This window comes from Pteronotus mesoamericanus, unplaced genomic scaffold (genome assembly GCF_021234165.1).
Source record: "Pteronotus mesoamericanus isolate MK-2021 breed Mesoamerican mustached bat unplaced genomic scaffold, CSHL_Meso_final contig_105, whole genome shotgun sequence".
Lineage (NCBI taxonomy): Eukaryota > Metazoa > Chordata > Mammalia > Chiroptera > Mormoopidae > Pteronotus > Pteronotus mesoamericanus.
The window spans coordinates 2,406,882-2,424,869 of record NW_026555006.1 but is presented as its reverse complement, the minus strand read 5'-3'; the positions used below and the strand labels follow the sequence as shown (position 1 = coordinate 2,424,869).

Sequence of the window (17,988 nt, the reverse complement as noted above, 5' to 3'; positions counted from 1 at the left end):
GGGAGAATGGACAGTGGGCAATAAAAGGTTGACCGATTTCAAAAGGGGAATCGGCCAATTCTGTATGACATGGCCCATCAACTGGAAAATAGTAAGATACAAGCTTGAGAATGTTTATGTCCCTTCATACTCCCCAAATTCCCAATGACATTGGGAAAAAAAATACTGCATTGCAGCATTTGCCAGCGCACCCTCGTGTGTCTAGCATCCGCTGGCCAGCTCACCAACGAATGTACATATTAAGTGGCCAGGCATATAAATTAAGTGCTTAGGCCACAGATCATTGGACCTGATGAAGAAATTTGTCAAGGCCAAAGTTCTTCTGTCCATGCACAATGACCTCTATCAAGACCACCATTCCTTACTGGCGGTACATACAGATAATTTGTTTCATTAAAAAAAAAGTAAAATAAAGCATTAAGATGCAAAAGGCTAATTGAAACAGCATATCTCCTCAAGGAAGGAATAGCATTTGGATTTCATAGAGGAAGAGAATCCACCCACAATAGGAAATAAGCGCAAAGGGAAGAAAAAAGACCAGAGAAAGGGACTTGCCCAGAGGAAACCCTTTCATTGCTTATGGTAACTCTTACTTGGGAAAAACACCTTGATTCACCTGCAAATTCTTTTAGAGATACTGAACACACACACACACACACACACACACACACACACACACACACACGCAAAGCAACATTCATGCACTGATTTCTAGATTTGAAATTTCAAATAGATTATCTCCAATAGAAATGCTAAGTTTAAAATATCTGAAGTTTAATGTATCCTAAATCCTATTTTAAGACCAAGTTTAGAACTAAAACGCAAACACATAGCTCATTTTCTCTCTCTCTTTTTTTTTAAAAAACCTACTGTTATTACCTCACAACAATCTGGCCTTCCTATCATAACAAAATCTTGAATATTCAAAGGACTAAGAAAGGGTTTCAGGGAGAGAAAAAGTTTTAAGGTTTTGGAAAACTATCAAACAAACAAGCTCATCTATATTTGGTCAGGAGGGTGACTTGAATGAATGGCAGTTAGGAGTGAATGGGGCTGAGATCACAAATGAATGGTTAAGGTTTGCTAGGGTTTTTTCCAAATTAAAATTGTCCTATAAATCAATAATTCTCAAAATAAATTTTTCAGCTATTTCCCCACCTATGTTTATTTTACTTTTTCAAAATTTAAATAATAAATGATTTAGCCATTACATTACAATGAGATACATGGACATTCTGATCATTAAAACTGCGATGAATCAGGTGTTTTTTTGCAGAAATATTTCCAACCAGATTTTCACTTCTTAATAAATGCACACTCAGCCTTGTGCTTCTATAAAGGTACACCTCCACATGCAGGTAGTAGGCATTAATATTTTTAAGACAAAGAAGTGAAAAAGGTCAGCAGAAGAACCACGTGTTTTTTTTTTACAATGCAAGCTAAGGTGACAGTTCTGATAGAAATTGTTTTATCCTGACTAAAAATGCTGGAAAATTCTCAGAAAAAAATTTCTATTAGAGTTAATAAAAAAATTCTATTTTTAATAGCAACATGTTTACATACGAGAGCAAGGTTCAAGTGTATGATAAAACTATCTTCATTTATTTTCACCTTAAGAGTCAAAACAAATTTTTAAATATCTCCCAATAAGGAGGCAAAACAAAAAGAAGGATTGGCAAGGAAAAAGGAACGGGGGGGGGGGGTGTGGGGGTGGAGGTTCAGAGATTTGCAGTGGAGGGAGTAAAAAAATTAAGAGTACTTTCAATAAAGCCAATTATATTTCTTAAATCTTTTATCACATTTCAGTATTTTTTAATCTCTCATTTTTGGGCTTAAAATTAGTACCTGATCCTGTATCAAATTTGCCTCTCAGTAAAAAACCGTAACAGGTCATTATTTCAGTTGTTTTACATTACCTTCTATTTGCCTAAATAGTATACCTTTCAGTCCTTCTGGCACCTACCATCATGAAAAAAAGAGACTACTAGTAAAACACATTTAGAGAAAAAGCGAGAGATGTCTGCCACCAGCTCACACATGGGTCCCAGACATTCAGAGACACTGAAAAAAAATCAGCTTTTCACTCAGTTTATGCCAAGACCAGAACTGGGACCAAATGCCAAATTGAAGGCAGTGGTTGCAAGGGTGCTGCCTGATGGCTCCTGTGGCTGGAGATACGGACAGGCAGGCAGAGCAAAAGGCTAGAATACAGTTTTTCGTTTGTTATTTTAAAAAGTAATTTCTACTCAAGATATAAAATGAGAGATACAATGAATCCCCTGGAACTGTAGTATCAACATCTGATTTAGTCAAAATACCACTATCATTGAGCATAAAATCATTGTTTAGGGTAAATCTACTCTACCTATATTCCACCTATAGATGGATATTTGCTGGAAATTTCTAAGAAATCATTTGCAGAACCTATCAGCTGTGGGAGTTTATTATGCTTCCGTCAACTTCATTCAATATAATTTACATTTTTTTTCAAATGGCCTCATAGGATTCCTTGCGATTTTTCGCATGTGCAATTTCACAGCAGGGAAAAGGGGGGTGGGGGGAAGAGAGAGGGAGAGAGAGAGATTCCCTACCCTCCCTTCCCCCTTTCCTTCTCTCTCTGATTTTTAAACCAAGAAAAAGGAAAGAAAAAAGAAAAGAAAAAAAAAACAGAGGAGACAGAACAGATGCTTAAAAATAGATTTCTAAAAATCACTGTAAACCAGAGTTAGAAATGTAATTAACACCTATTTATAAAGAATAATTAAAGTTGGGCCGGCCACAAAGAACAGCAAAGATAATCGAGGTCCTGTCCCCCCCTTTTTACACTGTTTGCAGAGTGTTCTCATGATAGCCACCTGCTCCCTACTCGGCTTTTCCTCTGTTCGTTTCCCCGGCAACCTTTCATTGGGTTTTCCTCCCAGCTATCGCTTTCAGTTGGGCTGCTCGGTCTAATCTTATTTGTTTTACACCCATCAAAACAAGCAGCCAGACAAAGGCAATCCTCTAAGAATGGGGAAAAGACCACAGCTTTGTTATAACATCTATGCAGAGCGAAAAGTCCTCCCCAGGCTTTTCTAGTGAGAAATAAGTGAGATGGATATGAATTTACAGCCTACCCCCATACCCAGCTTTGAAACCCCGTGAAAGCTATTGCTGGTGAAAATTCAAAGTCAAAGTGAGCACTCGTGGCATCTGATCTTGCCATTTTGTGCTATATCTCTAGGGTCAACATCAGGCGACAGGAGCGACACTCAAGGAGTTTCCCTGCTTCTTCTTCTTCTTTTTTTCCCCCCGAAAGAGATGCTAAAAATAGATTTACTACTTGGGCAGATAGGTTTTCCACTTCTCTTCTACATCCAAAAGTCCCGTTTCACAATTGCATCTGTGGGTACTGAACCTTACCTCCTCTACCCCAGCCTTCCCCATCACTCCTAGTAGGAGACTGAAAAAGAAATGTGCCTTTAACTTTAACAGTCGTGCAATTCTGTTGAAAGCTCACTGAGGCGGTGGACCCGCCAGCCAAAAGCAATGGTGACATTGTGATTGTCAAAAAAGACACCGACCTTGCTTGGCTAAAATGTGTATTCTATGGAAGGCAGCGTGTGTGGCTGTGTGCATGCAATGCCATTACACTTGGAGATGGATTCTGGTTTTTGGAGAAGAGAAATACTAATAAACGCACACATACACACAAACGATCTGCACAGTGATTTACGATGCACAGTCCACCATCCTTACACACACACACACACACACACACACACACACACACACAATCGGTTGGAATCTCCAAGCTGTCTTCCTCTTTTCACTTACCATCTTCAAGCCATTCCACTCCATCTGTGATCAGAAGAAGATGGACCCTCACACAGTGTGTCAAAAGCGGAAAGGAACGTTATGTAAAAGCTGACATTCCTTCTTACAGAGCTGCTGCCCAGAGAAGGAAGCAACAACTCAACACGCCAGGCACTGCTACACATACAAGCCGCCTCCTCTTTTTTATGAGGTCATGACAGGAAACTCTTTGAAATACAAGATGCAGCATTTACTGAAGCCCAAATAAATCACTCTCTTTGCCGTTTTGACTGCGCAGTCCCCCGAAACACAACTGCCCATCTCAACGTTCAGTATCCAGGAGCTGCCTCTTAAGGTTTAAATTCCCAGCACGGAAATGGAGAGATTCCTAACCCGGCTGCATCCACCGCCTGCCCCACAAAACCCAGGCACGTAGACAAGCCCCCTCTCCCTTTACAAAAAGAAATCCCTTCTTTTGCCCTTACGGTCTCATGTAGTATAACCTCTTTCAATAAACCAGTAATTATTTCAGCCCACCTTCCCCCCACCCTTGCCTTTATGTTGAAGGGAAAGCTGACAATGACCTGTTAAAAATGACAATCTATTTCCCCACTGCTTTTCAATAAAAGGATCTACCCGCACTCTCTACACAAAAGAGATAGTAAATGTAGGAATCAAACAGCAGAAGAGAACTAAACTCTTGGTCAAGGTGTAGATGCTTTTCTTCCCTCCAGCAACACAAACAACAGATTATAAATCTAGTCATACCTACCATAACCATTCTTATTGGCAAATATTGGGTCTCGCAGAGCTTCGACTCTTCTCTTAAAATTTGCAAAGGTTTCAGAATATATATTTTTTAGATGGTTACTATTGTTATATATTTTTAAAGATCCACAAAATATAGTGTGGATGATTGTAAAGTAAATCAACTATTTTAGGGGGGATGGGGGAGAAAAGAAAAAAAAGAAAGAAAAGGAGCAGTGAGCTGAAACCCCCCGATTCTAGGATGTAGATAAGAACAACTGAACAGAGCCTTGCTGAAATTGGCTCGAAGCTTCCCCTTTTTACATCCATTTATGGGACCATCTGTCAGCCAAAGCAATGATCTGATTGGCTGGGGAAACGCAGGGAGGTGTTGCAACATCAGGTGCTATTTAAATTAGCTACTGCCAGATTGACGATGTTAATGATTTGGTGACCTCTACAACAACAGAGACCAGATTTCTGAACTGCTTCTTGTGTCTGGTAATTAAGGCCAGGCTGAAGCAACAACAGCCATACTTGTATTTTTACCTTTTCCCTCCTCCCAGCTCAAAAGTACTGTAACAACTGCAGGTCACTGGAGGCTTGTAAACCTAACAGTGGGAGTGTCCCCCCCGTCCCCTGTCTCCAGGGCTGTACCACCCCACCCTTCTGATGGAGGGCTTTTCCCATATAGAATATTTTCAACCACCTTATCTTTCTCGACAGTTGCTTTCTAGCGAAATGCATATTTAATGATCTGCCTCTAGGCTTAAGGATACAACAAAAGCACTTTAATGTGCTAATACATCTACATTTTAACTTTATTTCCCAATATTGCTGATTTTCAGTAAGTAAAGCTCCTTCTGCATCTAACAGGGCCAGCATTTCGAAAGAAAGCAAGTTTGAGAGTGTGCTTGCTCTGTGAACTGGGTTCATACAAGTTTGCTTCAGAAAACTCTTTCCTAATAAACAAAAAAGAAGAAAGCTGGGTTGCGGGGCTGGGGGCGGTGGGGGGGGGGGGGGAGAGGGGCAGCTGTCAGCCTCTACCTTTCTGCCTTCTGTCTGAGCTTTTCAAAACAGAGAATGATGAATGATTTATTTAAATTAATTTATTTCTCAACTTGGATAGAGGCATGATCTGAATTTTTAAAAATCCACCAAAACACATCCTATCTTTGCTTTCCCTATTGCTCTAGAGAAAGGCAAAATATGCTTGTGACAATGCCACATTTCATAACCTGTGCAGAGTGCTCATTTTGCTTAATTGAACACATGATTTTGCTTCTCTCCTTCAAATGATGTCTTTTTTCTTTGGCTTCTTAAAAGATTTGCAAAGAGACATTTAGCAAGTGTGTGGAGATATACAGAGTTTGTCTATGTTATACAATTCATAACCTGTACTCTACCAAGCCTTCGGTAATATAGTATTACATTCTGGTTTGGGTTTTTTAAGTGGCTCACCTGAGGAGTTTGTACTTTATTTCTATCCTGAAGACTAATTTATAACTATTTATTTAATTTATAAATTAATCATTTTGCCCCCCAATAAATACACAGTGGTAACAAATATTACTAAAGATAGGATGCAACATAATGTTTAATCTTTGGCTGGATTTGACAGCATGGTGGGATTGGGCAGATAGGCCAAAAATCGTTCTATACGCTGGGCTTCAAAGTCCAAGAATAAATGAGTCTGTGAAAAATTATTAGAAAAGAAATAACCTTTACATCTTTAAAAATTAAAACTATTCTCTACAAGCTACTGTGTCATGAACACACACATTTACATATACATATGTACACACTTTAAAAAATACAGATATACCATAAAACAATATGTGTTGGCTGCACTATATGAACTATTAGATTGGAATATAAATAAATTCAGCTAGTAGAAATAAAAACACATGGAAGAAAAGTAGAAATGTTAAAACTATGATCCCTTACAGTGGAATAATACTGAATTTAGTAAACTTAAAATAATATCTTTAGCAAATGTGTAGAGTCCAATGAGTCACAATAGTACTACAGTATCTATTGAACTGTGTACTAAGGATGAATTCACAGGTTAAGTCTTCTAAAGGGCTCAACATACATACACAGGGCAGGTACAGGTGCCCAAATCAACAACAGAAACTCTGAGTGTGATTTCACCAACATTAAAATACTGTGAAGAGTAAACATGAAAACCATGCTGACAAACACACAAATAAAAAGAGCTCACTCAGAACAAAATATTTACTTCGTATTTCTCTGCAGGTTATAAAAGTCGAAATTTCTTAAAACCCTTTTCTTCCATCCATACTAATCTCGCACGCTCAGTGACCTGTAAATTAACATTATGTATACCAAAAGATATTCTGGTCACTTTTCCAAAATAGGAACTGTATATCACAGTACAAATAATTACCTGGTTTTGCTAAGCTAAAAAATCCATGCATTTTGTATATTGACCACTCCTTCCCAAACCTTCACTCTAAAGTATTTCAACAGAATCCTCAGACAAATGCACAAATGTCCTCAGAGGCCTTTTCTCTAAAGACAAAGGCAGAATCCTATTGTTGGGAAAAGTCAACCTTATTATTGCATTTCCAATAGTACCATTCATCTTTCAGAGTGAGGGGCTGACCGCTACATCAGTGGTGTGACATTTGTAAAGCAACAGATTCTCAGTATATTATCTCAAGAATCAGGCAGGCGAGTCTCCCAGTCATGCATGATTTTTTTTTTCTGCCACAATCCTCCACCACCACAGAAAGAAACTTGTCTCACTGAAGCAGCTAAGGCAACCTAAAAATGATATCCCAGAGCTGTGGGGCTGCCAGCGCCACTGTATCCCTCTTACCATAAATGAGCAGTTTCTTGACTCATTAATAACAATTTCCCTTAAAAGAAGTAATCTCATATCAGTCAGCCCCTCGACACCATGCACACATCCCAAAGGTTGCAGATATCTCAGCATCAGTCGCCGGCAGCCAGCTTTCCCACACAGAGTCCAGATGGACTGTACCAGAAGCCAATTCAGCGTTAATAACTACCTACTCCGCGCAGTGGAGAAGCCTTACGTGGCACAATGGGCTAGGAAACAGCAGCCGGCTGAAACTGCAAATAAAAAAGACAACCAAATTCTCCAAAAGCACAGAAAGGGAGGAACAGAAATGGAAGCATGAATTATATTTCCTTGACTTCCATGAGAAAAAGAAAAAAGAAAAAGAAAGAAAGAAAGAAAAAAGAATCCTCCATAAATATAGAGGCAAAAAAATGAAGCAAAGGGAAAAACAAACAAACAAAAAAAAACCAAACAGATGCTGCCCAGAAAAAAGTGACAAAATATTACCTCATTATTTAACAAAGCAGCATTAAGCGTCCTGCTGATTTCAAACATCTTGCCACAGATTTTGTTTTAAGAGAAACAGATAGAATCCTTTGCAAAGCACTCCGTCTGCAAAGGGTTCTTCAATTTTCTTGCGCACCACGGAACAGTCAATATATTATTTCCCTAGAGTTCGCACATTAAAACCTCTAGTCAGTGAGCTGAATTTTCCCCTTATCTCACACACAGTAGACTCCTGTTATATGTACTGCTCTCTTTGCAAGAGCAGCCTGCCCCAAACATGGCTGGTGTTTAAACTACTCTTTAAAGTAACAGTTCACTATATAACCACCAGGTGGGTAGAGTGCACAGATTCAAATGAACCATCCTAAAAGACTGTGATTTTTTTTTCCCCTTGAAATAGCTTTTGGGTGTAGGATATAACATGAAAAACACTAGCATCCTAATAGGCATCTTATCTTGTCTCTCTCTTTGTATATTGTCAAAATAAATAAATAAAACTCCTTCTCAGACTTAGAGCGAGAAAACAAAACATCATCAAATTCTAATAAGAACTGTGAAGAATGAAGCACAAACAAGCTTTGTTTCATCACCAAGGATGATCCAGGAAAATCCAATCAACACAGAGCAAGGGGGAAAATCAAAAACTCCATGAAAATAGTTTCTTTAGCAAAAAGAGAAAAATATTGACTCACATGATAAAAAGCAAATTAAAAAAATATGTATGTGGACAAAGCGCATACTAGATGAAGACAAGAGTTTAAAGGTGCAACTTTTCTTCTGAGTAAACCATTAGGTTTATTTGATGTAGTCTTTCATAATAGGAAATAACCAGAAGCCTAAAATTAAAAAGACTGAAAAAATAAAAACAAAAAACAATCTTAAGCATCTGTTTTAAAAACAGTTATACAAATAGTTACAAACAACAGTAAGAGCAAACTAATCACATATCTCTCCTCAATGCTGTTCTTTTTCTCTAAGATTGGCCTTGAAGGGGAACATTTATGTGGTATACTATTTTGGATGTATAGCTAACTTGGTGTCTCCTTTGTACATTTTTATTGCAATTAATCTGCTCTTCAGCCAGGAATAAATACAATGTCCCAGGTTGAAAGCCCCAGGTGATGGAGGGGGGATGCTGAAAGGATGAAGAGACACCTGAACAAAAATAAACCTCATCACTCACATTGTTACACGGCCTGATTTTAAGGAGAATTTTATTAGTTAGCATGCAAGCACCATTCTACATTCCCGCGTACCTAAAAGAGAAACCAACACACACAGATACCTGGGATTTTGTTTTCTTGGCTGGACAGAATTAAAGCCTTGGAACTTTCACATCCTCTTGCAAACACGGATGTTGATACTAGTATTTTTCCAGCCCATCCAAGCAACCTTTAGACACACACCACAGTGATTGTCTCCTTCATCTTTAAGTCAAGGCTGCATCACCTAATACCATTTAACCTCCTCGCATATATTAAGTTTCAAGTGACGATTTTTAACTGGGGAGTGAGAAGGACAAGTTGCTCTCATCAAATTCTGGTTGTATGGAATAAGTTAATTTGTACACTCACCATATGTCTTAAACACTAATTAAAAAATGTCACTTTCTTCAAACATTAAAATGTAATCAGCCTAGTAAATAAAATATTCTCGAGTTTTCTTGCCTTGGTGATAATTTAAAGAGTGTTTATCTCAAGGTAACCTCTCTATTTTGATTACCAAGGAAGTCTTTTGATTTGAAAGAGGAAAAAAAGAGATACTGGGAGCTGGGGGAGTGAGAAAAGAAAACCACAACTGTACGTAGCTGCACAAAGGAAAATAAGACGAAGCGGGTTTTTAAGGACTCATAGTCTAGTTACCCTAAGGCAAATCCAGCCAATCAATACCACCCATTGACGGTCTACCATCTGCCATGCCACCCAGTGATGTGGCTAAACAGACCTGTTCCATATGACCATAGCCGGCTCATTTTCAGTCGATTAGGGCAGTTCCAGAGCATTCACGTGCATAGCACAGAACTCCAAGTCAGACTGAGCCTCTCTTCATACCAGTCCCTCCGAGCACAGCTGCAGACCTTTTCCTCTTGTTCCGGGTGTCTGGATCAGCCCTTCTTGTCCCCCACCCCCACCCCAATTGAATTAGCAAATTGGGGTGGGAAGGTAGAGCAAACAGACACTCACAAATACACACACACACACATACACACACACACACACAGATAATTGCTGGTCCTTCTTCAGTGTCATGCAGAAACTGGGAGGGAAATCCATGTGCTCTGTCCTAATATGATTATGGCACACCATTTAAATAGCGTCATCGGTGACTATGACCTGACATTTTCCTGTGGCTCAATTTCTTTTTATCCTCTCCCTCTTCCTTTGAAAAATTAACCGAAACTGCTGGCATTTCTTCCTTTAGGGAAAATACAATCAGCATGCCCAGATAGTGGTATACTGTATTTAAAGGTTTCTGATAAAATCGAAAGCATAATTTTCCTTTGATGAATTTTGGTGCTGGGCTTGTTTCTTTTGTTTTCCTGTAGAAACATTAAGCTAAATTTTATAGGAAAATGTAAACATACCACAGGGACAAGAAAGATGCACCAGCCTGACACGGAGTGAGCTGGTAGGATCAGGAATTCACTGCCGATGTTCTCTTAAGAGATATATGACCTGACAGTGTGTTGCCTTTCTCTTTCCTAAGTAGTTTTGTCTACTATAGACTATGGGAAAGAGAAAAAAAAATGCTACTGTGTGGGGAAATGTAGACAAATGGCTGTCTAGTGCACTTACATTACCAAGAATTCACCTGGGCAGGTAAGCTAACATAGAGGTCGATTCACACTTGATATTCCCATCTCCTTTCCATGCTACTAAGCCTTATGCTAAAACAGCAGCTGGAAGCAGAATCTTTCCAGAATCACTGTGTCTTTGACTGCACTCTTAAAGCACCAGGGTGTCTTTCTGGGAAAGAAAATTTAAAGGATAGGAAATTCTGAAAAAGGTAAATACACATTCATCCAAGAAATCTAATTTAAGTGGAGTCCCTGTCTGAACTTTTCATTGCTATATCCTTTATCATAGCCTAAGAAAACTCAGCAGGGTCAACATGTGAACACAGAGAGATTTCTGAAGATCTCTGCATGAAGAGATTTGGGAGGCCTTTTCATTTCAGTTCAGATGAGCTTCACTAAAAATAAAAATAAAAAACAAACAAAAAACCTTAGTATAAATATAAATCTTTACGAATCGAAGGCAACTGAGCAGATGAAGTATGGAGTAACTACCCATAACATTAAAGGATACACTGTTTAACCAGATGAATACAGTTTTGAAAATAATTCAATACAGAATTGTTTAAAATTCTGGACTTAATTATAATTCTGTAACCACATATAAAGGAATAGGTGTATGGTATAAGGCAAGAAAGGTAGTTTGTAGAAGGAGGAAGAAGTGAAGGAAGAAAAAGTAAAGGGGAGAGGAGAAGAAACAAATTACAGTACTTATAAAGTACACATAAAAAACTTCTATCTTTTACCAGAAGTCTATTGTATACCGAAGACTGCACTAGGCACTTGACATGGACAATTTTACACAATATCATAGTATGGCAACTGGTTTGTCTAAGACTTCTCATAGAAAGATATTTTCCTCACCTAACAATAAGGTCTTTCCTACATTACTTAACAGAAGGATATGCTTAGTAAGTTATTTGTTGAATGAATGAGGAAGATGGGCACAAACAGGAAGAGAAGGAAAAGGGAGGACAGGAGGCATGCGCTATTTTTTTCTCAATTTAAAATAACCAAGAGATTTCTTTTGTGATGTGCTTCTAACCAGGTATGTCCTCAAAATGTATCTCATTTAATCTATCACTATGATTAGGATGTGAATTTGGAGTGAGAGAGATACAAGGATTAAACCTGGAAAGCACTAAATCTTAGAAGGCAGGATGGGTACTGGGAACTGACTGAGTCCCCAGTTCCACTCTCTACTTCTTCGAAACCTGGGCAAACTCCCTATATAGAGCAGTACAGATGCTCAGCAAATATTAGTTGAATGAACTTCTATGCCTAGTCCCTTATAGCACAGAGCCTGGCTCCAGGCAGCATCTAGCTATGGGGAATGAACAAAGACTGATAGTTTCACTCATCACCACCTCAAATACTTTCCAAGACCTATTAAATTCAGTTCAGCTGGGGCCACTGAATACCTTCTTAGGAGAAAATGATATGCTAGGCTCCAAAAGCTTCAGTTTCTTTATCTGTAAAATTGGCACAGTAATACTTCTATCAGGGTTTGTTCTAGGATTAAAACAGATGTAGGCTTGGTGGAGGCAGCTACTCTAAATGGTAGCTATTATTATTAATATGGAAAATAGCTGGGAAAAATGTATTCATTAGTACTTAGCTGCAAGGTAATCCAATCATGCTGAAGGAGATTCAATTCAAAGAGTCTCAAAACAATTAGAGAATAAGGCCATAATAATGAAGAAGGTCTGAATGGTCTATTGCTGTTCTAATGAAAAATACCTGCTGCAGATAAACATTTCCTATTTCCTCAGTCCTGTGGTCAAAGTTCAGGGCTAAATTCTTAGTGTGAAGTATAAAGAGAAACACAAGTCATAGTATCCACTTTCACGGAGTTTAGATTCTTGCTGGGAAAGGGGCTTTCTTTTTTATGCATCAATCCTAGTAGTGTAAGGAAGAATGTTAAAAGAATAGTATCCAAACAAAATGCCGAAATTTATTCTTTTTAGGTTAAACATATAGTGAAATCTTAAGATTTTTGTCTTTCTCTGATTAACTATTTCATTTAGTGTAATATCCTCCAGACTCATCCATCTGGTCTCTAACTACAAGATTTCATTCTTTTTTACAGCTAAGTAATATTTCATTGTATTTGTAAAGTATATAAATATCTAATCACCATATTGTACACCTGAAACTAAAAATATTGTATGTCAGTTGTAATTGAAAAATAAAAACAATAAAATAAAATACTGACGGATGGTCAATGGTGTGGATGCCATCCAGAATGACGGGAGAAGGCTTAATGGAAGAAGCTGGAACTAAGTCTTGGCTAAAAGAATGAAGGATTTATCTAGGAAAATTCAGAATATTTCATAGAAGAATAAAGGAGGAGGAGGAAGGCAGGAAGGGGGAAATGGCAGCCAGTTCATTAGAGCTACACCCCTCCGAGGGTCTCCTCTGAATCTATTTTAACCTCTTCCATTTTTAAAAGTTATAAATAGAGGAATATTATGACATGATGACTGTGGGAGAGCAAACGTTTTATATGGTAAGTGCTTTTATAAAAGGAACAGTAATTAGTATTTGTGGAGCATCCACTATGTGTCACATATCACACTGCATACTTGGCCTATAAGTCTCATTTAATCTCACGACTCTGAGACTTCCAAAAAAGAAACTAAAGGCTACATAATTTAAGTAATTTTCTTAAAAATCACACAGCTAGTAAAAGGCAAATTTAGGTTTTAAACTTATATATGTCCAAACTTAGTCCACACTTTTCACTATAAATACTACCTTATGTAGAAAAGTGTAGATCTAAAGAAATTTCAGTCTTTTTCTGTGTTTTATTCTATACTCAGAAAGCAACATTCAGAGTAATGTTGTTAACATCTGCTGACATTGAAAACAATAACAAACAAAACAAAACTAACCTATGCTTGCAATTTCAGTATTCTGCCACCAGGTGATGATAGAATCCCGGTCCTATGAGACATAATTACAAGGCACATATTTTTGCCTGCTATTATTTTGTGTGCTATTCCCTCCTCCATCTCCCTAAGTGGAGGAAACAGTGCCTGATCTTCAGATGGAATCACTTACTAAAGCCCCAAGACATTAATCTTTCCAAATATTTTCTAAATTTTATTTATCAAAATTAACTGTTAGCATAATTCTAAACTTCAACAATTTTTAAACAACTCTACTACAGACTGCATTCAATGAATTACAGTCCTTTGTTACTTTTACACTGTACCATAAGCTTGCAGTGTAGAAATTGTATGTTATTTGCCTATAACACCAGCACATAGACTATCAGTGTCTGAAACATAGAGGGCATTCAATAAAAGAACATGAATAATAGATTGTAAATATTTTAGAAAAACTTTTGAACCAAATGTTTAGGGCACAATTATTTGGTTCTTTATGCACTAATATATAACTTTCTTTACTGAGTTACCCTTAATGCTGAGTTATTATAAAAAACCCTTTCCTGAGGCAGAAGCTTTTCTCTTAGTGGTCAGACACTTCCTTCTGCCTTAGCTATGGACAGTGTACATTCATAAGCTCTGCCCTGCTCAGTAGACTAGTTTACCTTTTCAATCTTTGTATGCCCAGAAAGGTTGCTTCCTTTCTCTATGGGAGGTGAAGAAAAAAACATGAAAAAAAAAAAAAAGAAAGGCATGGTATATAACTGTCAGAAAGAGGCAACTCTCCACTTGACCCTTTACAGTCCTTTCCCTCTCTGACTCTGAAGCTGGTGGGGATGATTTAACTACTTTTAAGCAGAAGAGTAAAGTTACACATTAGTGCTGAGTAGCTCATTTCCCTTAGCAACCCCTTAGCAACGGCAGCTTCAAGTTCAAAATACCTCCTTGAAAAGGATCACATCTTTAACGAAGATGAGTATTTTTTTAATGTAAGGTTTGTGAAAAGAAGCTTTAACATCACAACCCCCAAAGCCTTGTAGGCCATGAATACCTATTTCATGCTAACCTTCCTTTAAAATACTATTATGTGGTAACCATAATGATGCTGGGCTCCTGCAAAATTTCAGACCCCGGAAAAGCCTTGGTCTTACTCTGAAATTATTCACAAATATATAACTTTTACTTTATCGATACACCATTAATCCTAACTTATTATAGAAATTACACTTAAGTTCTTTTAAAAGCGTTATTGATACTGACCTCACTATTCAGTTTGCTTCCTTACAGAGAAGAGTGAAGAACAGTTTTTAAAACCTAAATTATGGTTTTACAAACTATATTACGTGTAACCCAAGGTTATTTGGACAGTTTAAAGAAAAATATAAAAAAAGAATTCCAACTTTCCCCCAAATTTTATTATTCGATGTCTACCTTACTAACTTCATAAACAGTAAAATGGATCATGGGATAATCAAATAATCATCACATTTAATTGTTTTTACATTGTTAGTGAAATGAGAATGCTTGCAAAATGGTTTGCTAGACTTCTACAACCCTAGGAATGTAAAATGCATGTATCATATATGTTATGCATGTCATTAAAACTTCCATTGTGTTCAAGAATTTTGAAACTCTTTTTTCATCTTAAAGGTTCCACGATTTGAATAATACACAAACTTCTGCTTGAAATTTGTTCTTTATTATCTATTAATATATGGGCCCCTCAGGACACAAGGAAACAAAATGCACAAAGGTTTAGAACAGTAATTTAAATGGACTTCTTCACTACTAAAAAATCATTATCATGTAAGACCACACAATCTACGTGTGCCAATTCAAAGATATGAATAGCTAAAAGACAGATTTTTTTCACCTATATCTTTTACTTGGTATCAGTAGATAACCAAACTTTGCCATCCACCTGATATGAAGTTTTACACATTTCCACGTATACGGAGTTATACTGAAGAACATGTCTAGAACAGTAGCCCTTTACACAGTAAGTTGCTTGATATGTATATCTGAAAGTAAGATCCATTTTATAATTTTTTTTAATTTTAGAGAGAGGGAGGGAGGTAACATCACTTTGTTGTTCCACTTATCCATGCTTCTTTGTTGTTTCTCATATGTGCCCTGACAAGAATCGAGCACACAACCTTGTTGCATCGGGACAACACTCCAACAAACTGAGTAGCCGGCCAGGGCATAAGATCCATTTTAAATCACTAGGGAACAAACCAAGAGGAACCAAGTGACCTCAAGGCCAATGTTATCTCTACAAGTAATAATTTTATGACCTTGTGCAAATCACTTCTTCTCTTTGAACCAAAATCTTCCTGAGTAAATAAGAGACGAAACTAGATGAATTCTGAAGTGTCAGTCTATATGTCAGTCTATAAAAAATAGTTTTTAATTAGTAAACAAAAATTTTGGTAAGACTAACTCTGATTTTCAACTGATTTCACAGTGTAAAAATGTTGGATAAAGGGAAACCAAACTTTTGAAGGAGATTCTAAAATCTGTCTCAAATGAAGAGCCAGGTTGTCATCATGCTCCAGCATCTAGTCTCGTCACCAGTGTTACTGTAAATACTGAACTAAAGATGGTTGGTTAAAATCATTAAAACTAAGGGCTTTGACCAGGACCTTGATTAAGTCCAGACACTCACTGAACTTCAGTGTACCACATATAAAATGGGGCCAATGCTAGTGCATAAGGTTGTGAGCCTTAAACGAGATAATGCATGTAAGGCACACACTACAGAGTATATGACATTCTCTTAAGTACTCAAAATGTTAACTACTTCTTATGAAACATATGAAATTGGTATTATAGGTCATAGCAGGCAAATACTGTTAACTTCATGCGGTTCAACCTACGTTCTGTTAATTTCTTCACCTTCCATGATCCTCACTCCTTATACCAAGTCAAATTATCCATTAGGGCGTTCAAGGCTCTATACTACCTGACCTTCATTTAAGCTCCCTGACTCCTCTGGAACATTGTCTTCCATATGTACATGTCATCTATTCTCCCATATTGGTTGGCCCTTCTACCCCATGTTTTTGCTTCTGCTATTTCTTCCATTTGGAATGTCTCCTCTCCCTGGAAAATTATACTCATCCTTTAAGGCTTCAACCTCACTAACCAAAATTAGCTGCTTCATTATCTGAGCTTTTATAGAGGTTTATTCTTCCTGCCTCCACAGACCTCATGGCAGAGTATTACCATAGTTATTTACTGGTCTGTCACCATGAGCTGTTTACAAGATACTCCAGGGCAAGGACTGTCTTATTTGTCTTTGTTTCCCTCCATCTGAGTAGAGTGGCTGTCTCACAGCACCCAGTAAATATGCATTAAAGTAAAATGAATATATTCGCATGAGGGCTGAGATATGGCTTCTCTTAAAAATAAATGATAAATAGATGAATCGCAAAGGTAATCCCTTCCCACCCCAAATGAACTTTTGGAATCAACCCCTCCACAGAATCATTTTTCTGATAGGAGAAATCTCTGTCAAAGACAGGTCTTTTTCTCTCTAGAAATGTTCAAATGACTAAAATCAGAAAGTAGAAGTCGCTCTCCAGGACAAATCCATTGAGCTAAAGCCTTTCTAAAATTCCAATCTAATCACATTGCTTCCTTGACTAATATTGATCAATGTCCATCCCCTCTTCTGTTGAAATTTTCAATGAGTGGTCTGTGAAGGGTACCCCAGCAGACCTCTAACAGACTCTATAAGCTTATATACAAATATATGTAGTCTTCTATTGCAAGTCTGCTTCTTCTACCACGCTTGAGTTCCTTGAGGGTGGAGCTCATATGTGATTTATAATAAACAATGGTTGAACAAATTAAAAATGCAACATTCCCTAAACAAAGCTCCAAATATCTGCTTTTCTCATTTTCAAGCTACAAAAAGCTATAGATAGCTCTGTTTTATTTGCAAACTACTTTCCAAAAGAAGCTACTATCTATTGAGCATTTACTGTGTCAGTCACTAGCCTTAGCACTTTATATGCATTAACTCACTTAATATCATAATAATCCTATATGGTAGGTATGATTTTTGTTATCCCTGCGCTGAGGGATGAGGACATCTATGGCAGAGGGGTTAAGTATCATACATTGACTCATCATAATCATTCAACAAACACAGAGTGTTTACTGTGTTATTCTCACAGCCAACTAGGAGAAAGATAGGATATGTACAATCATCACTTTGAAATAAGGACAAAGGAGAAACCATGTCCTACTCATCCTTAGGGATACCTAGAGTATCCAGAATAAAATCACATTCAATAAATATCCACTGAATAACTGTTAAATTGGTGCTCCTGAAATCTGGTAGTGAGGATTTGTACATCGACCAGTTTCCTTGACTAATGCTTGAGAGAAGAGACCCCCTCCTTCCTTCTCTTGGT

General features: G+C 37.5%; 1 protein-coding gene across 3 annotated transcripts in view; it reads right to left on the bottom strand.

The window, feature by feature from the left end:
- Positions 1 to 4,740, bottom strand: part of ELAVL4 (ELAV like RNA binding protein 4) — an 86,419-nt gene extending 81,679 nt beyond the window's left edge. For 2 of the 3 annotated variants that reach the window (XM_054572287.1, XM_054572301.1), the window contains exon 1: positions 3,817 to 3,932. In XM_054572287.1, the coding sequence (XP_054428262.1) occupies positions 3,817 to 3,840 (24 nt within the window). In that variant the 5' untranslated portion in view covers positions 3,841 to 3,932. Of the gene's footprint in view, positions 1 to 3,816; positions 3,933 to 4,567 lie in introns of those variants that run through there. The other variant, XM_054572291.1, reaches the window with a different exon arrangement.
- Positions 4,741 to 17,988: the final 13,248 nt, after the last annotated feature.